The 24,359-nt window shown below is 38.2% G+C and overlaps 1 protein-coding gene across 1 annotated transcript in view; it reads left to right on the top strand.

Moving 5' to 3' along the window:
* UNC80 (unc-80 homolog, NALCN channel complex subunit) overlaps positions 1 to 24,359 on the top strand; it is a 221,469-nt gene that overhangs the window by 58,532 nt on the left and 138,578 nt on the right. The window contains 7 exon segments of the mRNA XM_070458587.1: positions 250 to 398; positions 2,532 to 2,698; positions 3,675 to 3,773; positions 8,166 to 8,374; positions 9,537 to 9,643; positions 13,804 to 13,900; positions 22,501 to 22,673. Coding sequence (XP_070314688.1) covers positions 250 to 398; positions 2,532 to 2,698; positions 3,675 to 3,773; positions 8,166 to 8,374; positions 9,537 to 9,643; positions 13,804 to 13,900; positions 22,501 to 22,673 — 1,001 coding nt within the window.

Raw genomic sequence — 24,359 nt, forward strand, 5'->3', positions numbered from 1 at the left:
ATCCTCTGGTTCTGTATTTTTTGTGTGTGCATGCTCAGTTGCTTGGTTATGTCTGACTCTTTGCAACCCCGTGGACTGCAGTCCACCAGGCTCCTCTGTCCATGAAATATTCAGACAAGAATACTGAAGTGGGTTGCCAATACTTTGTGTAGCCCTTCACTAACTCCTGGATGCCAAGTATTTCATTACTTCTTTAAACATTGTATCTGAAAGGAAACACTGCCTTTAATTGGTGCCTTTGCATTCCAGACAAGGCTGGGTTCGGAAATAACTTCACCACGGTGGACAACAAATCCACAGCCCAAAATGTGGAAGGCATTGTCGTCAGCGCAATGTTTAAATCCCTCATCACACGCTGTGCTTCAACTACTCATGAACTACACAGCCCTGAGAATCTGGTGAGATACCTTTTCCTCGCACAGGAGTTCTCAGTCTTATGCCATGACCTTGAGAAAGAGAAGTTGAAATCTAAAACTATAAAGTTAAAATATCTATGTATTTTCCCAGTGTCACCAGCAACTCACAGTAGAAACCCAGCAATACCTTTCTCCTCCCTGTCACTTGTCATCATAGCTGCAAATAGGCTTAGCTCTTCCATCTCAGAGGTTCTGTGGTAGTTGGTGAAATAGTTGCCAGGTATTTTGAGCCCTTCAGAAAGAAGGTACTAGAGCCCAGTGTGTTGGCTTGTGAAATACTAAAGAGTGTTATACTGAGCTTTTGTTTGAAACCACATTTACTTTATAACTAATTCAGATATGCTGCTGAAATGGGTTTTGTCTTTTTTTATCGAACACTAATCTTTTAGCTACACTTCACAAAAGACTGTGTTAATTAAATCACCAAGGCCACAAGTAGAGAGTGCCAGGTTTTAAAAGATTAGTATTTATTGCTGCCAAGAAGATTGTGGTTTGGGATAGTAAAATATAGATGAAGACTGACACATCTGATATCACTAAATGAATTCAGGTCTCTCAGAGCAGTAAAGAAGCATTTCTGTATCTTACTAATCTGTTAGCTGTACTGACTCCTATGCAGAAATCAGCTCATTGACATATATGGCCACTATCTGCTAATCTACTTAAATCAGAGAAATAGTTTTAAGTTATTCTAAATCATTGAAACTGTGTATTCACTTGAGATAAACAGAACAAAACCCTGAATGAAAAGGAATTGATTTTGCTGATTGTCAAGCCTCTCAACAAGGTTTTCGGAGGTTGAGAATAACTTGCATACCATCCAGGTGTTCAGTTTGGTCATGGCAAGAAGTAATTTGACAAGTGGATTATAGTATATGTGAGCGCTTATAAGTCTTACCCGGCATGCACATGTATAGAAGAAATATTACATTTCTTAATTTTATTTAAATCAATTTAAATTTGGCTTTGAACCTCCATTCCACCAGAATGGCTAGAAGTTGAACCTCAGTCATTCTTGGGTCTCCCAACTTCAGAGAGTAGGGCAAATATTCTCAAGTCTTAGGCAGGACCCAGGGATTGTGGTGAGGCTCCATGGGCTTCAAACATCAGTTATTTCTGTTAGCTCACATGGTGCTCTCTGCTGCTAAGGGATGGGCACTCTGGTGAATGTGGAACCCTTGCTTTTTGGAGTCTTGCCTTCCATGGAGGAGCTACCACATTGCAGAGTGAAAGCATAAGGCCGTCTTCTCACAGGACCAAAAGGATACCTTATGTTTTCCTCAGTGGCCCTTCCTTCTGCTTTTCTAAAGATTGTGGGCATAACTGTCCCAGTGGTCTTAGATTTTGAAGCCCAAAGCTCTAAGGTGTTTTATAGGCTTCTGTGTTCTTCTTTGTTATGAACCTTTCCTAAGAAGAATATACTAACTACCTTCTTAGAGAAGACAGATGGGGAAATGCTGAATGCAAAGCTTAATACCTTAAAAAAAAAAAAAAAGTCCCGCATTAAATGTTGAATCACTAATACGTTGGTTTTAATAGCCTTGTGTCTTTGTAAGTCTATAGTCAAGTTCATGCTCAAATGGTCTACAGCATACATATTATTTGTTAAGACTATGTAGAAAAATGTATCATCCTTGAATGTAAGGCTCTATTAGAGTTGTCTAGAAGGTTTAGCATAATTTATCACAGTGATGCTGAAAATTTGGAGAAGTTGAACAGCAAATGAAATCTGTAATCTAGACAAAATTCTGATTCCCTTATTTTTGCAGGCATCTAAGAGTAGTCCCAAGAGACATAATTAAAAGTTTGGAGATTCAGTTGTTACGAAAGTGTAAACCGATGTCTTTCTAATATCACAGCCAACTTTCTAAATATGTAGCGTGGTGACCATCCTTTTTCATACTGAGAATGACAGGCAAGGTTTTTGGTAATGTTACCATAGGAACAGTGGAGGGACGGGATACCATTAGTTGCACTGTAGTAATTTGTCTTCCTTTTATGATCCCAAGGCTCATCTAAGTCCAAGGAATTCCCTTCCACCCCTCTTCCTATGAATATTCTTCAAAGACACAACTATCTTTCTTTTCCCACACTTTCCTTCTGGCCTCCAAATAGGGGCTGTATTGTGACATCCGTCAGCTGGTCCAGTTTATCAAGGAGGCCCATGGGAATGTCTTCAGGAGAGTGGCCCTCAGCGCTTTGCTTGACAGTGCTGAGAAGTTGGCACCAGGGAAAAAGGTGGAGGAAAATGAACCGGAATCTAAGCCTGGAAGAGGAAAAAGGTTGGAAGCTTGAGCTCTCTGAATATGAGGGTTTGCCCAGTCTGTAGAATATAATGTCCTGTTGTATTGTTTCATGATGTGAAATTCCAGGGCAGGGATGAAGGACTGTCCTGTATGAGTGATACCACTGGCAGTGCCCCAGCTGCAGCTTAGAAAGCGGATGAGTTTCCTGTCAAACAAATGCTGCCTCTGTATGCATCAGAGCTCAGTTGATCCCGAGCTTTCATCCACTGGAACCTTACTTCATAGCTCTTACTTATATGGTGAAATGTTATCCATGTTTTAGTCCCTTCAATAGGAATAACTTATATTTTTTGTCCAGAAAGAAAAAGCAATTACTGATACCACATCATTCTGTTTAGTAAGTAATATTTTAAACATAGTGAAAAGATAAACAGCTGAGACATGTCCAATTATGTTTTATTCTAGTAAACATGAATTTAAGGGCTTTGCAGGTGGCTTAGTAGTAAAGATTCTGCCTGCCAATGCAGGCAACGTGGGCTCACTTCCTGGGTCAGGAAGTTCCCCCGGAAAAGGAAATGGCAACCAATTCCAGTATTCTTGCCTCGGAAATTCCATGGACAGAGGAGCCTGGCAGGCTATAGTCCATGGGGTCACAAAGAGTTGGACATGACTTAGTGACTAAACAACAAGAAGAAGCAGAGTTTATTGTATGCCTATTCTATAAGAAATGTCACCTATGAAGATTAAAAGAGATGCCTCAATCTAACACCCTGCCAGCAGTTACTGCCTGTGTGTGCAATGATGCTATTGTAGTGTTCTTAGGCAATAATGCAGCTAGGTCATAAGTTAAATGGTAGGACATAAATTCCATAGCAACATAGACTCATGATGATATAGGGGGTGTGCAGTCCATTTAGGGTGTCTGTAACAGTGTTTTGCTTTATGAAGTCTATGAATTATGAGAAGTGGTGTCCTGCTCTGCTGTGATTGGTGGAATGCACCATTTGCACAGGTCAGAGGCGGGAAGCGTGGTGGATAAAGGCCAGGTGACTGCCGCACCTGAGGAATGCCGCAGCTTCATGTCCGGCCGCCCCTCACAGACTCCAGAGCAGTAAGTAAAATTAGCTTTGTCTCCAATGCAATGGGCTGAGCACTTCGCCCTGGAAGAAATTCTATTTTCCAAGCTGCTATTTGCTTTTCCTTTCTGTTGAACTCCTCCTTGCTTCCACCCTTTACTTTTCATTCCCATGCAACTTATCTCTACAGGCTCAAATCACAAGTAATCAACTTCATGCTTCCAGGAAGCCTCCCTCACTGCCTTTCCTATTTCCAGCCTCTACCCCACTTCTGTCTTCCATGCACAATCTTGCAGGTAAATCTTGAAAAGGAGCATGTATAGCAGGTGCAAGGGCAATGTCATCCACTTTCTTGCTTAAAATATCCCTTAGAAATAACTTATAACTGTCAATAATTGAAGCTTTATCCAGAAATATGTAAGATAATCTTCTCTCATGTCCAGCTTTACCTGAAACAGACTCATCCATTTCATCTTGGTTCTCTCCAGAGATCCACTCCAGTGCCTCTGTTATCAATTTATTTCCACTTTTGATAATGGCAGTATCAAAAGCATCATGAAAATAGGGCACCCAGAAAATGTTAGGATTATTGTAGAAACGAAATACAGTCTAGTTCTATGCAAGACTCATTTGTATTCATTCTTCTTTTGAGATCTATTTACTCATAAGTAATGTTGATCAATACTTAAAATATGCTCCTTTTAGTATGCCATTCTGTCTCCCAAAACCATTATTTAGTACAAAATGATTATTCTTCCAGAAATTCTGTAGGGGATTCTAGGTTTTATGGTATCCCCTCTGTACAGTCAAGGAAGTCATGTCATCACATAGGACCCTGGCAACCCACAGCAAGCAAGCAAAACCTTTAAGGAACAAAAAGCCTGCACAATTCTTACAGCCCTTCAAAATTTTAGAAACTGCCCCTAAAATGAGTGGGTAAAAGTAGTTCAGTTGCTTTGTTGTGTCCAACTCTTTGCAACCCCATGGATTGCGGCTTGCCAAGCTTTCCTGTCTATCACCAATTCCTGGAGCTTGCTCAAACTCTTGTCCATGGAGTCAGTGATGCAAGTAAAGAGAAGGTAAATCAACTCTATGGGTCCAGAGACCATGTGAGTTTTTACTTAACCACTACAGCCCCAATGCCTCAATAGGCCTTGCTGGGTCCATAGTAGGCTGTTAATATATATGAAGAATGAATGTATGACAGTCAATGAAAGGATGGACTTCTCGAATTACTGTTAAGCCTTTGTCTTCTTTAATTTCTATTCTCAAAATTGAAGTTTAGTTTTTCCTTTAAAGAAGTTTTTAAGGACACAGTAAAAAATCCAAACTTAAGTTCTAAGGGGAAAAAAAAAAAAACCATGAAAGGCAAATTTCCTTTCAGGGAATTTTCCCTGAAAGGCAAAGATGTGTCTGTAGCTGAATAACCAACCACAAGACTAGTTAAAAAGTCCTTACATACGGAATCTATCCAAAAAAAATGAGAGAGGACTTTTTTTTCCAAAATAACACTAACAACTATTGAGTTAATTTGAACAAGAAGAATGATTCAATAGGTTAACTAGATTTAAAACATAAAACTATCTACCTTGATAGGTGATTTAGTTTTCTCAGTTGCAAATACTCTCTTTCTGTGGTTCTGCAAATACCACCTGATTTCTTAGCATCTAGCACGTGTCTATTCTCTCCCTTGAGGAAAGATACATGTTTTAATATGCCTCTACATAACAATTTCCACTTGGAGGGATGTCGTAGAATGTCAAGTGTGGGAATTTTCCCTGATCCAAGTGGGCCCAGGAGATGAGCTGCCACGTGTCCTCATGTTTAGCACTGAAGATAGGTAGGTGGGTAATCCTGGCTCCTACTCTGCCTTCACTTTCTCTCTGTTCCCCTTCCCTGCCTTTCATACCCTTTGCTTCTCCGTTTTCCCTCTTAAAAATCACATTAAAAATTCCCTCTTAAAAATCAAATGAGTGATATTAAAAGCAGTTCTATGTGCCCATTTCTCAGAAACTAATGATTGATACATACCCTCTAGACAAAGCTGATTTGGCACTTTATTGTAAAGCTGATCAATTATAGCTTCCCTGGACATTTCCCCACTCAGGCCACATGGTCAATATGCTCACCATTGTGTCACAAATTCCCCGGAGGTAAAAAATGCTTCATACACTGTGAGCATTTGATAAAATAACCGGGAAGTCAAATTCGGAAACACTGATTTAAATTCACACTGTAGGGCTTCCCTGGTGGCTCAGATGGTAAAGAATCCACCTGTAATGTGGGAGACCTGGGTTCGATCCCTGGTTTGGGAAGATCCCCTGGAGGAGGGAATGGCAACCCACTCCAGTGTTCTTGCCTGGAGAATCCTCATGGACAGAGGAGTCTGGTTGGATTATAGGCCGTGGGATCGCGAAGAGTTAGACATGACTGAGCGACTAAGCGCCACAATATTTGAGAAACAGAATGTCCTGAATGAAAATAATAAATAAAGATTTTGGGCTTCCCTGGTAGCTCAGTGTTGAAGAATCTGCCTGCCAATACAAGAGACAAGGGTTCGATCCCTTATCTGAGAAGATCCCGCATGCCACGGGGCGACTAAGCCCGCGCACCACAGATTCTGAGCCTCGCGCTCTGGAACCCAGAAGATACAACTGCTGAGCCCAGCACTGCAGCTACTGAAGGCTGTGTGCCTCGAGCCCGTGCTCCACAATGAGAGTAGAAATCGCGATGAGAGACCCCCCACCACAACTGGAGAGTAGCCCTCACAGCAGCAAAGACGAGCACGGCCAGAAATAAACACATAAAATTATTTTCAAAATGATCGTGAAAGGTTTTACTACTCTCATGCGCTTTGAGAGAGAAAACCTGCATCCCTATATAAATATCCCCGGAAAACGATTGTCTTTATACAGTACTATCAAATTTTAGGTAGATCCCAGGCTTAACCCCAATGCTTATCAATAAATCATTACCTAAAACCCTCCAAACAGATTTCATCATATGTTACTATTTTCTCTAACCTTTTCTTTCCAAATCACTGAAGTCATATATGTTGATCAAGTTGCCAAATGTGGAAAAACACACAAAAAAAATAAAGAAAAATAATTTTAATATCAAAATACCTTCAACTAGAGATAACCACTGTCAACATTTGGTATATTATGCTGAATACAAATTTGAGCATGTGTACACACAAGTTTGCACACAGACACATAATCACAGGTGTGCTTCTTTAAAAATAATTAAACTGATGATAACCTGCTTAATCCATTTATTTGACTACTGCCTTTTAATTTAACAGTATATCGTGAACGTACCCCATTTCGTTAGTCTTATGAAAATAGCATTTTAATGACTACAGAGGGTGCCATCATATGGAAGTCCCACAGTTTCTTCAACTCTTTTCCTAGAATTGAATATTGAAATTGTTTCCAGTGTTTTGACATTGGCCCAAAATCTCAGTGAGCATCTAACCTTCTTATATGTACATCTTAGTATATTATTCCATCATTTCCTGGGGATAACTTCCGGGAAGTTGAATTTCTGTGTCATTGTTGTAGCTATAGGCTTTACATCACATATTACCAAATTACCTTCCAGAAAGGCTGAATCATTATATCTCACTGTGACTGTATCATAGGACCCTTGCTTTCTCTCCATTTCCCTACCCCTTCTTCATCTTTGTCCTTTTAATGAGTGAAAATAGGGATCTGATTTCAACTGACCCTTTTCTTGTTATTACCTAATGAAATTAAACTCCGTATTACCATTGGCCACTTGTCTTTCTCCTCTTGTGAAATGCCCTAGTCAGAAATCCCTTTGGCAATGTTCCCATTTGTCTTATTAAGTCAGACTAAACTTTTTTTTTTACTTTTAAGCCTTAAGATTCTTTCACATAAGAAAGCTAAATAATCAGGCATCATAAAAATAACAGTGAAAAATTATGATGCATTCCTTGGGTGTGGTGATTGTATTTTATTTATTCATTCATTCAAATATTTTTATGAGTTTATTTAGGGCCAAGAATTATACGGTCCTGGGGTGGAGATGGGCGTAGGATATGGTACTACACACTGCTCAGGGAACTTCAAAGAAAAAGTTAAATATTTACTGACACTGTAAGTGTTTTTTTATGACCCACACTCACAGACGATTACCTGCAATAATATTTAGCCTTACATTATGTTTGAAACAAAATGATGTCCTCAACTTGACAGCTGAGCTGTAACTATTTTCAGGAAGAACTCAGGGAGTCACGCTGGGTCTTCCTCCTTCCATTCCCACTCTGCCCCTTGCTAATCCCAGCCCATCACAGGTCATCTTGCATGATTTGCCTCCATGTCACTGACAGGAGGTTGAAAGAGATTTAAGAGACTTTCACATGTGCTGTCAGACATTTAACCATCCCCTCTGCCTGCTTTCAGCGATGAACAAATGCAAGGGGGAAACCTGGGGCGAAAAGATTTCTGGCGCAAGATGTTCAAATCCCAGAGTGCGGCAAGTGACACCAGCAGCCAGTCTGAGCAAGACACTTCAGAATGCACCACTGCCCATTCAGGGACCACCTCTGACAGGCGCGCCCGCTCCCGGTCCCGCAGGATTTCACTCCGGAAGAAGCTTAAACTTCCCATAGGTAAAAGTATGTCTTTTTTATTTTATGGATTCTCTTATTCCCTGCCATGTCCTCAAATCAGCTCATAATCAGAACAGAGCAATGCATGGGAAAGTAGAGAAGGGGAAAGCTTTCAAGTCACAAACATAGGGTGATTCATTCATTCCTTCATCCTTTCAGCAGTTATTTCTCAAACCTTTATGTGAACTTCTAGGGTGCGCAAACCCTGTGCTAAACCTCAGTGATTAAATGATGAGCAACATTTCACGGTGTCTGACTTTGCTGAACTTACAATCTATGAGGGGTGGCAACCACTGAAGCAGATCATTATACAACAAAGTATAGTTGCAAGCTATGAATTTTATGAAGGAAATCTACATGGTGCTGTGAAAGCATGCAATAGCAAGACCCAGTTGCAATGGGAAGAGGAGGCAGAAATCAGGGAAGGCTTCCTGAAGGAGGTGACATTAGTATCTGCAGAGTACTTGGGAGAAGGAGGAAGGAGAGCACTCCAAGTGGTAGCAGTGCAATATGCAAAGGTATTGGGAGGGAGGGACATGGAAGAACAGAGACAAGAGCGGCTGCATGACAGTGGTGAAGCCATAGAGACCAGAGTATTGTGGGCCTTGCAGGTCACTTGGCTCTTCATCTTTTAGCCCTACAGAGGCCAGATGGGATGTTGAACAGGGGGGTAACATAAGCCATAAGCAGGTAAATTTTTTTCTAGAAGATTACTGCATGGAAAACATACTGGAGGCAGCATGAGTGGATAAGGGACCAGAGAGAAAGCTGCATTATGGTCCATGTATAAGTAATGGTAGCTTAGACTGGGTGGTGACCATGTAGATGGAAAGAAATGGACATATTTGAGAGATACTTTGGTGGTAAAATCAACAGGACTTAATGGAAGATGTGAAATTTGACAAGGACTACATGGATTACACTTTTAATCACCCAAGAGGCCCAGGTTCTTTTTGTCCTGATCTGAGTCATGCGATCTTATAGTCCAACAGTGAATGTTTTTGTTCAAAGCATGTACATTTTGAAAACAATTTTCGTTCACTTTTGTTTACATTGGGTCATGTAACTTTCATTGCTTTTTGGGCCTATGCTAACATTTTTGTCTAATCCATTTGGGAGAAAATGCTATAATGGTCTAATTTTGTAAAAAATTATTAACTAGGAAACTGGCTGAAACGCTCCTCCCTCTCGGGCTTGGCAGATGGCGTGGAAGACCTCCTGGACATCAGTTCTGTGGACCGCCTGTCTTTCATCAGGCAAAGCTCCAAGGTAAACAGGACGTTACTTACGTAAGGGAATGTTGTAGTCACTAATAGGAAAATGTCAGGGCTGAGAAGTGCTAAACACCTGGAGGGGCTGAAGAAATTCTCTTCAAGTTAAGTAAGTTTGGGGAACTTAAATGAACTATGGAAACTAAGATGTCTTAGTATTAGGCAATCATAGAAAGGAAAAAAGTGACAAAAATTTAAATAAAATTGTAACACAGCTATAAAGAGGTATATAGCTATTTGTGCCCGTGCTTAGTGTGTCTGACTCTTTGTGACCCCATGGGCTGTAGCCCACCAAACTCCTCCATCAGTGAAATTTTCCAGGCAAATGTACTGGAGTGGGTCTCCATTTCCTCTTCCAGGGATTTCTGGGCCCAGGGTTCGAACTTGCGTCTCCTGCATTGGCAGGCAGATTCTTTACCACTGAGTCACCTGGGAAGCCCCATATAGATATTAATTCCCAGCTACTTTTAACATACATGTGAAATCCTCACATCTTGAGATCCTATCGAAGGACACGTAACTGTACAGTGTGTATATATTTCTTTTATACACACACAGAGTTTATCTTTGTTCCCTCCTTTTTCTACCATCTGAACCATTCTCCCCATTGACAAGAATAAAGAAGTTCAGGGTAATTTTTCCCACTTCTGGCCTTCATCTGTTAAGCATTGTAGTAGCCTGCAGTTTGGAAAAGGTCATAGCTCTTACTGAAAGCTATTTCTGATAAGAATCTTCCTTGTGACTGGTTCGTGGTCTGCTCACACTAATTGTCAGCGTGTGATGGAAGTTACATTCCTTTATATACAAATTATTTGCCTAAACTTTTTCTTCTTAGATCTCACTAAAACCAATTTTCTTCTATCTCTTTCAAAAATAATATTTTGAAATTAGAAAAAGAATATATCTATATTATGAGACATTTAGAAGATATATTTGTAATTCCTCCTTCAAATTCTTTTTACTAAGAGTTGGCCAAGTATTTAAGAGTCTGTGAAGTATATAGCTTCTTTACTTTGCTGTAAACAAACACATTTTAAGCATTAGGGGGGAAAGCATGTTATTGCACTTTAATTATAGAACACCTTGTGGATCCATTTTTACTGATTCTTGCATAGAGATTTGAAATCTTCTATTTGGCTATCTTTTACTTTCATCTGATTCTCAGCTGTGGTGTTTTTTTATAAAGGATGAACAAGACTTGTTCATAAATCTGAGTTTGGACTTTAGCAGAATTAAACTCTAAGAATATCTCAATTGTTTACTAAACTATTTTCACAGTGCCCAATTATTTTATTTTCTATCTATGACCAAGACTCTCCTTCAAAGTATAGTTGTAAGTGATATCTTTTTTGGTACATGGAACTAAACTCTACAGATATGGAGATAAACCAGATATGGAAATCTGAAGAAATGAAGTGACATTTATATTACAAACAAATTATTTTTCAAGGTAAAGGTTTATTCCAGTTGCTAAGTCATGTCCGACTCTTTGCGACCCCATGAACCCCAGCATGCTAGGCCTCCCTATCCATCATCAACTGCCAGAGTCTACCCAAACCCATATCCATTGAGTCGGTGATACCAGCCAACCATCTCATCCCTGTCGTCCCCTTCTCCTCCTGTCCTCAATCTTTCCCAGCCTCGGGGTCTTTTCAAATGAGTCAGCTCTTCGCATCAGGTGGCCAAAGTATTGGAGTTTCAGCTTCAACATCAGTCCTTCCAATGAACACCCAGGACTGATATCTTTTACGATGGACTAGTTGGATCTCCTTGCAGTCCAACGGACTCTCAAGAGTCTTCTCCAACACCATGGTTCAAAAGCATCAGTTCTTCGGTGCTCAGCTTTCTTTATAGTCCAACTCTCACATCCATACATGACTGCTGGAAAAACCATAGCCTTGACTAGACAGACCTTTGTTAACAAAGTACTGTCTCTGCTTTTTAATATGCTGTCTAGGTTGGTCATAACGTTCCTTCCAAGGAGCAAGTGTCTTTTAATTTCATGACTGTAATCACCATCTGCAGTGATTTTAGAACCCCCAAAAATAAAGTCACCCACTGTTTCCACTGTTTCCCCATCTATTTGCCACAAAGTGATGGGACCAGATGCCATGATCTTAGTTTTCTGAATGTTGAGCTTTAAGCCAACTTTTTCACTCTCCTCTTTCACTTTCAACAGGCTCTTTAGTTCTTCACTTTCTGCCATAAGGGTGGTGTCATCTGCATATCTGAGGTTATTGGTATTTCTCCCAGCAATCTTGATTTCAGCTTGTGCTTCCTCCAGCCCAACATTTCTCATGATGTACTCTGCATATAAGTTAAATAAGCAGGGTGACAATATACAGCCTTGACATACTCCTTTTCCTATTTGGAACCAGTCTGTTGTTCCATGTCCAGTTCTAACGGTTGCTTCCTGATCTGCATACAGGTTTCTCAAGAGGCAGGTCAGGTGGTCTGGTATTCCCATCTCCTTCAGAATTTTCTACAGTTTATTGTGATCCATACAGTCAAAGGCTTTGGCATAGTCCATAAAGCAGAAATAGATATTTTTCTGGAACTCTCTTGCTTTTTTGATGATCCAGCAGATGTTGGCAATTTGATCTCTGGTTCCTCTGCCTTTTCTAAAACCAACTTGAACATCTGGAAGTTCACATATTGCTGAAGCCTGGCTTGGAGAATTTTGAGCATTACTTTACTAGCGTGTGAGATGGGTGCAATTGTGCGGTAGTTTGAGCATTCTTTGGCATTGCCTTTCTTTGGGATTGGAATGACAACTGACCTTTTCCAGTCCTGTGGCCACTGCTGAGTTTTCCAAATTTGCTGGCTTACTGAGTGCAGCACTTTGGCAGCATCATCTTTTAGGATTTGAAATAGCTCAACTGGAATTCCATCACCTCCTCTAGCTTTGTTCGTAGTGATGCTTCCTAAGGCCCACCTGACTTCGCATTCCAGGGTGTCCGGCTCTAGGTGAGTGGCAGTGATTACATCTTCATGATTATCTGGGTCATGAAGATCTTTTTTGTACAGTTCTTCTGTGTATTCTTGCCACCTCTTCTTAATATCTTCTGCTTCTGTTAGGTCCATACTATTTCTATCCTTTATTGAGCCCATCTTCACATGAAATGTTCCCTTGGTATCTCTAATTTTCTTGAAGAGATCCTTAGTCTTCCCCATTCTATTGTTTTCCTCTATTTCTTTGCATTGATCCCTGAGGAAGGCTTTCTTATCCCTCCTTGCTATTCTTTGGAACTCTGCATTCAAATGGGTATATCTTTCCTTTTCTCCTTGGCTTTTTGCTTCTCTTCTTTTCACAGCTATTTGTAAGGCCTCCTCAGACAGCCATTTTGCTTTTTTTTTTTTTTTTTGCATTTCTTTTTCTTTGGGATGGTCTTGATTCCTATCATCTCCTGTACAATGTCATGAACCTCCATCCATCTATCAGATCTAGTCCCTTGAGTCTATTTCTCACTTCCGCTCTATTGTCATAAGGGGTTTGATTTAGGTCATACCTGAATGGTCTAGTGGTTTTCCCCACTTTCTTCAGTTTAAGCCTGAATTTGGCTTAAGGAGTTCATGATCTGAGCTACACTCAGCTCCTGGTCTTGTTTTTGCTGACTGTATAGAGCTTCTCCATCTTTGGATGCAAAGAATATAATCAGTCTTATTTCAGTGTTGACCATCTGGTGATGTCCATGTGTAGAATCTTCTCTTGTGTTGTTGGAAGAGGGTGTTTGCTATGACCAGTGCAGAACTCTATTAACCTTTGCCCTGCTTCCTTCTGTACTCCAAGGCCAAATTTGCCTGTTACTCCAGGTGTTTCTTGACTTCTTACTTTTGCATTCTAGTCCCCTATAATGAAAATGACATCTTTGGGGGTGTTAGTTCTAGAAGGTCTTGTAGGTCTTCATAGAACCGTTCAACTTCAGCTTCTTCAGCATTACTGGTTGGGGCATAGACTTGGATTACTGTGATAATGAATGGTTTGCCTTGGAAACGAACAGAGATCATTCTGTCATTTTTGAGGTTGCATCCAAGTACTGCATTTCAGACTCTTTTGTTGACTATGATGGCTACTCCATTTCTTCTAAGGTAAAGGTTAGTATAAACACAAAGAATTTCTTTTGAGTTGAGTTACCTGACTTCTTGTTTTTTTCTTAGGTCAAATTCACCAGTGCCGTGAAGCTTTCTGAAGGTGGGCCAGGGAGTGGAATGGAAAATGGAAGAGACGAAGAAGAGAATTTCTTCAAGCGTCTTGGTAAAAATCACTTGACCTAAGAATTGCATGCAACTCCCATTACATGAAACAAACATTTGGTTAGATTAAATGATCTACTTTATATTCTCCTTGATTTCTTAATAATTTTTTTCTCATAAGTATGTTGCTTGCATTACTCTTCACTAAGTCATGCCTGACTCTTTGTGACCCCATGGACTGCAGCCTGCCAGGCTTCTCTGTCCATAGGATTTTCCAGGCAGAATACTAGAATGGATTGCCATGTCCTACTCCAGGGGAGCTTCCCAACCCAGGGATTGAACCCGCATCTCCTGGATCTCCTGCATTGACAGGAGGATTCTTTACCACCGCGCCACGTGGCAAGCCCTACCCTTTAAATAGAGATGTATATACATATGTCTCTATCTGTTAACCATTTGGTTCAACTTATATTAGTGGAGGTTCTACTGTGTTCCTCATTCCCTAGTGGGCCCTGGATTTACAAAGAATAAGGCACAGGCTTTTCTTCTGCTGTTCTGTCCTTTATTAAAAATCTAAGAGCTTTAAAGAACCTTCAGATATCCTTTTATCCACCCACCATCTACTTAGCAATTCTGCACAGTAAATCCCTGACAGGTGGCCAGCCACCCTCTGAGCACTTCCACCAAGGGGAAGCTTATGACTGTACAAAGCAATCTGTTCCAGAACTAGACAGTTTTCATTGTTAGAAAGACTTTCCTTATATTCTGAAAATATACTTATCCATACTTTTGACTCACTGGTCTAGTTTTGTTATCGCTAGGCAGCCCCCCCCCACCATACACACTTATACACTCATTCATACACACATTGCTAGTTTCACCTATTATCTATTTCATGTTCTCTCTTTTGGTCTCACTTCTGCTGGTTAAATATTGTTGGTTCATTTTGTTTTCCTTACATAGAAACGTCTCTAGATCTATCACCATCCCAATTCTATTTTACTATGTACCATAATTAGATGATATGCTTTACAAAATGGGGTGCTTCAGATGGAATGTAATACACTATATTTGACTTAAATCAGTGTAATAGATAGTGTAACTGTTAATCTCCAGGGGTATAACTAGTAGATGAACACAATTTAAGACCGCATTGTATGTTTTCACATCACAGAGTTGGTTTGTGTTGAATTTGGGATTAGCCTTTGCCAGTTGTCCTTTACATGAATGAATATCATGTATTATTTCAATGTAGCTATTATTAATTCTTCATCTCAGAATAAATAATATGTATTGTTTCATTAATATGAAGGGTAGTTAAGTCACTTACCCAGGAAGGAAGTTAAGAGATAGAACCCAAAACAAGTTAAATTCTGAATCTTCTGTACAATTGTGCTATAAAAATCCATCAGCAGGGATGTCCCTGGTGGTCCAGTGGTTAACTCTCCACTCTCCCAATGCAGAGGGCATGGGTTTGATCCCTGGTTGGGGAACCAATATCCTGCATACTGAAAAAATCCATCAGCAGAGACATACACATTTCCCTATTTTCATCTAAGTTGTTGATATTATTACTAAACAGGAAAATACCCAAAAAAAAAAAAGAAAAAAACAAAACAAAAACCCACACAGCTCCTAGAATACATATAGTTGACTTTTATTGATTAACAACTTGTGGCTACAGTTTTCAGCCAATGATACATTTAATATACTAGTGATCAGCAAGAACTTTTCCCACATTATTACAAAAACATCATCAGACTTTACCAAAAAATTATCTCACTGATACCTTTATAACTCTGTCAAAAGGAGGAAAGTAATTTAGTTTAACATGATATTTTCTTCACGAAACCAAGTGGTTCCTATGTGTTTTTTGTTTTGTTGTGTTTTGTCTTTTTAGTGATCCTCTCTATCTAATTCTCTCTTACAGAATTTGGCTAGGCATACATACATCAAAGGCTTCCCAGGTGGTGCTAGTGGTAAAGAACCTGCCTGCCAATGCAGGAGATGTAAGAGATGTAAGCATTGGGGGGAACCCCCCTTAGGTTGGGAAGATCCCCAGGAGGAGGGCATGGCAACCCACTCTGGTATTCTTGCCTGGAGAATCCCGTGGACAGAGGAGCTGGGCAGGCTACAGTCCATAGGGTCATAAAAGGTCAGGTCTGAGGTTTCAAGAATCTTCCTACTAATTGGGAACTTTGTCATTTTCAGTCCTCTTGCACTCTTTCCACTCATATTTCAGAGAAGATACATCTAATGTTCAAAGTTGTTAGTATTATAAACAGATTTTTGTGGTGGTTGTTTGAGAAGGAAGTGTGGAGCTAAAGTACATTTTCTAATGTGTGCTGTGTTAGCTGGATGTCATTTGACTAGTACTGTGATTGCATCTTCAAGTCTTTTCTGTGCACTGCAGTGTAATTTGGTGGAATTGAGACCTAACCTCAGAGATTTGGGACTCTCACATTTGTTGCCTTCTTAATGAAGCTTTTCTGTACTTTCCCATTTGTGAATTTTTCTCTTTAGTAGAAAAGAAGAAAGCACGATTGAGTTGTTTATCCTCCTTTTGAGTTGTTTATCTCCCTTCCCTTCTTCAAGTAGTAGGTCAATATTTTTATTCTTATTCTTATTCCAAATGTGTTATCATTAGTCTTGCTCATGCACCTTAGTTTCTTCTGGATTTTGTGTTTTTCTCACCACTGTTCCTACAGACATCAGCCATTGTTTCACGTACTCTTTATACTTCATTCATAAATAGAAAAGACCTGATACAAAATATTCACACATCCTGAGTCTAGGGTGGAGTTTGTGTCAACAGTACCCATAGTACAGTCTCTACCTGTGTGTCTAGAAGACAAAATGATAAAAATTTGGAACTGATTCTCGGATATTTAATGTGTTTTTGATTGAGAAAAGAATATGGTTTGTACATCATCATTCTTTGTCCATAATCTCTGGCTTGTTAAAAATTTTTAAAGTATTCTTTGAGATAATTCTTTTGGAGTGTCTTGCAAAAGACACGTATCCCCAGCTATTCTAAAAAATCAAAACATCATCTACTCATCTGAGTACTTTGTATTTTGCAACAACTGCTATCCTTGACCTTGTAAACATCTTAACTTTGAACCTGCTTTTGCTTTTTATTTCTTTCTTTTCCTTTTTCTAATACTTTGAAATCTGTGAATAGATGATCACTGTGCATCCATTATAGATGCATTGTCCATTTCTTTCTCACTTAAATTACTTTAATTACCTATTTTCTCTGTTTTTTTAAAGTTGTTGAAGAAAACAAATACCAAACATTCTTATTCTCAGTTTCAATGTAGTACCCTAACTTTACTGGGTTAAGATAAAATGCAATACGTGGTTGAATTTTTTTAATCTAAGATTTTATTCAACAAATGAAAAATACATCTACTGAACATTTTACAGAACTGAAATTACATTCAGAGACTGGCCATCTTTTTATTCTATATTTTCCTATTTGCTAAAAATGTTTCATTTTAGAAATCATATTGTCTCTATTTGAAGGAAGATATTTCATTAACTAAAACAATGTTTTTTTTCCCCAACTGATCAGGAAAATTGACTGACTCCTTTGTGCTCAGCGCTATCATAAATTGTATGGAAAATGCTTTTTAAAGAAATACTAGATTTTGAAATGTCCTTTGAGATCTAGCAACCTTTTGGAAATGCATCCTATGTAAATTATACATCAGTTAATTTAATGTAAAAAATAGTAAATAAGTGTAACTAGAATGTATTGAGACTAAAAGATTAATCATGATGGAGCAAGCCAAGAGGTATCCTTACATTAGTAAATGTATATAAAAACTTAAGAAGGAATAGGTACTTTTTTTTTAGGAATAGGTAAATTTTATAAGCAAATTACTTTTAATGTTTCTTTCAGTAATACAATATGAAAGGTCAACAGGGTACAACTAGTCTGTGATGCGTACAGTGTTGATTAATTTCTTACAGTAAATTTTCCTGACATAATCACAACCTTCAGCAGGATGTAAAAGTCTTCAACATAAACACTTGGGTATTCTAAAGACATAGCGTGGCCTGGTGGTAAGAGAACAGGCTGTTTGTTACTAGTTTGGATTTGAATTCTGACCTTATCACTTTCTGTTGTATGAACTTAAACAAGGTTAGTTCATCTGTCCCCCTTTTTATCTCTCTGTTTCTATTCTTTCTCATTCTCTCTCTTTTTAAAATCATTTTAAAGATCTATCTTATATAGCTGTTACAAAAAATAGAATTATACAATATCTCTTGTACAGTACTTGGCACATACTAAGAGCTTTATTGTTATATAAATAATAAAATAATAAAAACAATAAATAACAAAATAATAAAACAAAAAAATAATAAAACAATATAAACATATTGTTTTCTATTAAGACTTTATGGGCTTCCCAGCTGGCACTAGTGGTAAAGAGCCTACTTGCCAATGCAGGAGACATAAGAGACACAAGTTCGATCCCTGGGTCAGGAAGATCCCCTGGAGGAGGGCATGACAACCCACTCAAGTATTCTTGCCTGGAGAATCTCATGGACAGAGGAGCCTGGTGGTCTACAGTCCACATGATCAGAAAGAACCAGACATGACTGAAGTGACTTGGCGCACAAGCACATTAATGCTTTATAGATACAATGGAAATTTTCCATTGTAAAGAGCTTTTACTTATAGCATGATCCTTACATCTTGGACTTGTGGGGTTTTCACCAAGTGTGCATCGTCTGTGAATGCTTTTTCACAGAATAGGTTCTTACCAATGATTGTTTTGATCACTTCTGCTTTCATTATTTTATTTATACTTCTTAACTGTGTTGTTTCTGAAGTCCTGTCTATCAAAATGATACTTTCTTGGGAATTCCTTGAAGGTTCAGTGGTAGGGCTCTGCAGGGGCCAGAGATTCGATCCCTGGTTGGGGAACTAAGATCCTATATGCTACCTGGCGTAGCAAAAAAAAAAAAAAAAAAAAGGGAGACTTTCTTTAGTAATATTGAATACATATTTTTAGAAGTAATTATCTTGTCAAAAATATTGAAAAAATGGTGGTATATTTATTCTTTTTTTAAATTTATTTTTATTAGTTGGAGGCTAATTACTTTATAATATAGTAGTGGTTTTTGCCATACATTGACATGAATCAGCCATGGATTTACATGTATTCCACATCCCGATCCCCCCCCCACCTCCCTCTCCACCCGATCCATTTAATGCTTCCTTTAATAAAATGATGAAAACTTTTAAATAAATTAGTTAAATAAGAATAAATTTTTTGACCATCCAGTCTATCTTATACATTAGTTCTATTACAAATTTGAGAGTTATCCCTTACTGTATCTTAAATCTTAATTATGGTAAGAAATAATGGAACATCTTGATTCACTAAAAAGAAAAATCTTATTATTTGGGAATCTATCTTAAATTCAAAGTTTAAATTTAGGTACAATTAAAGTTATAAATATTTAATGAATGAGATATCCTGTGACATGTGTATTATTAAAGGACTGTATAAAAATGATTAATAAAGTGATACATAGATAGGAAAAATAACAGGAAGTTACCTGTTCTAATAGTTTTGCTTATGTTCAATGAGTAAATAGAATAGTATTTTGAAAGACAGCTGTCTGAAGACAATGTTGTCCAGGAAATGTTTGTTCATTATCTGTAGCTTCTAGCTATGCTTTCTTAGGACCATTTGAAATTCTGTCTTCTGAAATTTTTTCCACCTTCAGATTCTTTTTGTGCTACTTCCTCTTGCATTTGATACAAAATAAGCTTACACTAACTAGAAAAAAATACTGAAGATGCTGAATATGGAATTTTATTCTAGAATATTTATACTTGAAAGGGAAACACACCCATAAGGAAGGAAATATAGGAAATGTTGATAATGATATTTTCATTATATTCTGAGCCATTCTTGTACTTATGAAAATTTTCAAACATAGACAAAGAGTAAAAAGGGTGGCCCAATGGATTCCAAATATCTATCACCCACTTGTAATAATGAAAAAATTTTTTGCGATTTGCTTCATCTTATTTTTTAATATGTTTTAGAACAAATTCCACACATTATATAATTTCACACCTATATAATTCAGCATGATACTGAGATATGTTGAAAGCTGTTGACCAGGAATTGGTAGTTATTTTTATACAGTGTCATAATTTTTTAGCTTGTGGTAGTAAGTCCAATGGAATCTGTTGCCCGAGCTTGAACTGCTTTCAAAGAATGAAAAACAGGTGCTGACCTTTTTCCACTAGTACACGTGATGGCTGACATCCCTAAATGGGACACACTATCATGGTAATCCAAGCTCATAACTATAAATACCACCCTTTTATTTACAAAGAATGCAAGTAATTAAAAGGGTAAGGCTAACTCTGGATTTGATTTTTAAGTGCAAATTTGTGAACCTTAGTGTTTACTAACAGAAACAAATTATTCGCCATATATCCTGCAACTACCAATTATAACACACTCATGTAGGGCACTTTAGTTGAGAGCAACAGCTATAAGAGCCACTTTTTTGCTGAGGCAGCAAGTGGGAAAGTGGGGCAATGCTTGGGCGATTAAGGTATTTTTTATAGAAGAGGTGAGAAAGCCATTTCCTATAATGGCATCAATGACTTAGTGAGGACCTGGAGTTTGCAACACTGCAAATGAATGGTGTCAGTATACATTAAGCCACACACTAAATCAGCCTCCTGGGGGGATATGCTGAAGTGTTAAAAGTCCTTTTCAAAATCATGGGAAGCAACTTGGGCTTGGTTTTTAAAAGTATACTCAATATTATATAAGAGATTGTATATATTACACATAATGTAATATACATTATATGAGAAACTAAATATTATATGTATATGTGTGTATACACACACACACACATACTAGAAATTATAAAAAAGCTATGAGATATTTAGTTTTTTAAAAAAAGGAATTGCTCAGTCGTGTCTGACTCTTTGTGACCCTGTGAACTGCAGCGGGCCAGGCTTCCCTGTCCTTCACCCTCTCCCACAGTTTGCTCAAACTCATATCCACTGAGTCAGTGATGCCATCCAACCATCTCATTCTCTGTCACCTGCTTCTCCTCCTTCCTTCGATCTTTCCCAGCATTAGAATCATTTCCAATGAGTTGGCTCTTTGCATCAGGTGGCCAAAGTATTGGAGCTTCAGCATCAGTCCTTCCAGTGAATATTCCGGGTTGATTTCCTCTGGGGAAAAGTACCTAAGGTTAAAAAAAAGATGAAAAACAGTGCTCTCTGTTTTTCTTCCTTCATGTGTGATCCTTAGACTTCCTGTATTAAAATCAGTGATGTGTTTGTTAATATTCATAGCCCCCAGACCTATGGAATCAAAACCTATAGTAACAGAATCTGATATTATGAATTTTAAGAAACTCCAGACAGATTTTCATTCTTATGCAGCTTAACTGGAAAAATAAGTGAAGATCTATCAGTGGTTGCCAAACCTCTGATTACTGTGTGGTATCAAGCTGGCAATGTCCTTATCATCTATGAGGCTTTACAAAGCTCACTTTCTCATGCTCCTTCCAGAGACACTGGTTCTGAAGTTCTGAATAAGATTCAAAACTTCCCAGATAATTCTGATGCACAGCCAGGTTTGGAAATCTTGGAATTAAATGAGCACCTCCCAAGTCATTTACAACTCTCATTTTCAATGATTCTTTGCATTGGCACCAAGATATCAAGATACTGTCTTTGATATAAGTTTTTTATAAGAGACTTGAAGTGCACAGTGATTTTGCATCTTCCATAAAAGCAGAATTTAGCTGTTGATTACAGGAAGAATTATTTTAAATAATCCCCTTAGCAGTGTTAGAGAAGAGACCTAGTATAAAAATGATCAGGCCCTATATTCCCTGGTGGTGCAGATGGTAAAGAATCTGGCTGCAGTGCCAGAGAGCTGGATTCAACTGGGTCGGAAAGATCCCCTGGAGAAGGGAACGATTACCCACTACAGTATTCTTGCCTGGAGAACTGCATGAACTTCAGGAGCCTGGTGGGCCAGCAGTCCATGGGGTCACCAAAGAGTTGGACATGGCTGAGCGACCAACACTTTGACTTTTATATTTATCTTTTTAATTTTCAATCTTTAAAATTTATTTTATTGACACATAGTTGATTTACAATGTTGTATTAATTTCTGCTGCATAGCAAAGTGATTCAGTTCTACATATATTTATACATTATCTTTCACATTCTTTTTCATTATGGTTTATCACAGGATATTGAATATAGTTCTCTGTGCTATCCAGTAAGACCTTGCTGTTTCTCCATTCTGTATGTAATAGTTTACGTCTGCTAATCCCAAACTCCCAATCCACCCCTCCCTCACCCTCTTCCCTCTTGGCGCCTATGAGTCTGTTCCCTATGGATTGGACCCTGTATTTAAATAGTTGTGTAACACCCCACATTTACATATGCAATGTGTCACCAGATTCTTAAAAGTCAAGGCATGGCCAAATCAAGCATTAGATAGAGAGGAGGGCGGTGTAGGTCAGGAAAATGTTCTCAGGCCAACACTACAGAAAATGTATTGTTGAAACTTCAAAGTTCTTTTTGAACTTACAACCATTACACTCTCTCTCCTTCTTTCTTCCAACATGGGAAAACCTCCACAGGTTGCCACAGTTTCGATGACCATCTGCCTTCCAACCAAGATGGCGGAAAAAGCAAAAACGTGGTGAATCTTGGAGCAATCCGGCAAGGCATGAAGCGCTTTCAGTTTCTGTTGAATTGCTGTGAACCAGGGACAATTCCTGATGCGTCGATCTTGGCAGCTGCCTTGGATCTCGTAAGTTCTTGCAAGAATTTTCTCACCCTGCACTCCGTTCCAGTTAATTCTGCTATTGGAGGAAAGCATGAATCCCTAATCCTAACCCTAACTATGGATTTATGTTTTGGCCTTATTTTTTTCCCCTCAGCATTAGTGGGAAAAGGAGGGGAAAGGTGGTGAGGTAAAAGAAGAAAAGAAATGAGGGAAATTCTTAGTAAATAAATTCTATATAGCATCATAATTTAAAGTTTATGAATCTTTTAAATATAATACATATATTAAAATATATAAAATATATTCTGTACAGCATCATGATTAACAGTATATGAGTCACATTCCAGAACAGTATGAGACTTCCTGGCTTAAAATCTCTCTGACATCTGTTAGCCAAACACTGTAAAATGAGATTAAATGTAATAAGAGTAATAATAATATTATGTCTACCTCCTAGGGCTAGTGTGAGGATTAAATGAGATACTGGATATAAAGTCTTCATCACAATGCCTGAAATATAGCAAGTTCTCAATAAAGTAGGCCATTATTATTGTTAATTGTTATTAGTCATGTCTGTCATGTATTTATCCTTTAAACTCTGTCTTGGCTTAATTACCTATTAGTTGAGGGAGAATATGAAGCAAGGATCAATTGAAATTAATAATGCAGAAACACCTTGAGCATCGTGTGGCATTATTCACATGTAAGAAATTCAAAAGTATAATGTGGATCTTGTTTAGAAAGCATTTTTGTCAGGTAAACGAAGCCCAGACATGAGTTTAGAACTGTCTCTCAATTTCCTTTATTTACCTTCTGGTTTAATAAATTCTTCATATGCTATATAAATACTGGGTACAAAATGCCAGGTAAATATCAAGAAATAAAAGTCTTTTATATTAACATTTTTAAAAGAATTAAAGTAGACTTTTTACAGCAGAAACCCTTTAGCCCATTTTATAACTCACGATCATATAAATGCTGGCCACTCATATTTTTGCCTTGGAAAATCATCTAAAGCTTATAATTCATGACATTTTTCTGTGACATTAATAGTTTTTACTGTCATGATATTTAGTGACCGGCAAGGTATGTAGCTTCACGTAAGCCTGAAATGCAAATACCACTGTAATCACCCAAAGGTTATTTATATAAAATTTTTCAGTCAGTTTCTCACTCTTGGATATTGGCCTTTGTAAATATTTTTCTTAATTCCAAAGTGGTTAATGTGTATTGATATACGCTATGGTGACTGTAAAATGCGGAGAGTCACAGGTCTCCAGGAAAGCTGAGGCAGGTGGCAATATACAAAGAATGAGATGCCTGTCTAAAGCGAGAGGGCTGACAAGGCAGAGAGCCAATTTCTTGTTATCTAAGTGGGAGAGTGGTAACTAGCCTGTCACTCTCTTGAGTCATGCATGGTTCTTCTTAATCACATCTTGATCTACTCTGAAAGGAGCACATTAAAATAAATTAATGTAACAAATTGATAAAGAAAGGACAACTGAACCTTTAGAAAATGAGTAAGTACGTGGTTAGTTCACAAAAAATACTGAAGCCAATAAAGTGTGACACATTTTGTTTGCACTTCAGAAATGCTCATTAAAATAGCCATAAATTCCTGTATTATAACTGTCAGATTTATAATGGTTAGAAAGCGCTCACAGACTATAAAATATCATGGTGTTGGTAGCAGTGGAAGCAGCAGGATTT

The sequence above is a fragment of the Odocoileus virginianus genome, chromosome 30 (assembly GCF_023699985.2).
Source record: "Odocoileus virginianus isolate 20LAN1187 ecotype Illinois chromosome 30, Ovbor_1.2, whole genome shotgun sequence".
Lineage (NCBI taxonomy): Eukaryota > Metazoa > Chordata > Mammalia > Artiodactyla > Cervidae > Odocoileus > Odocoileus virginianus.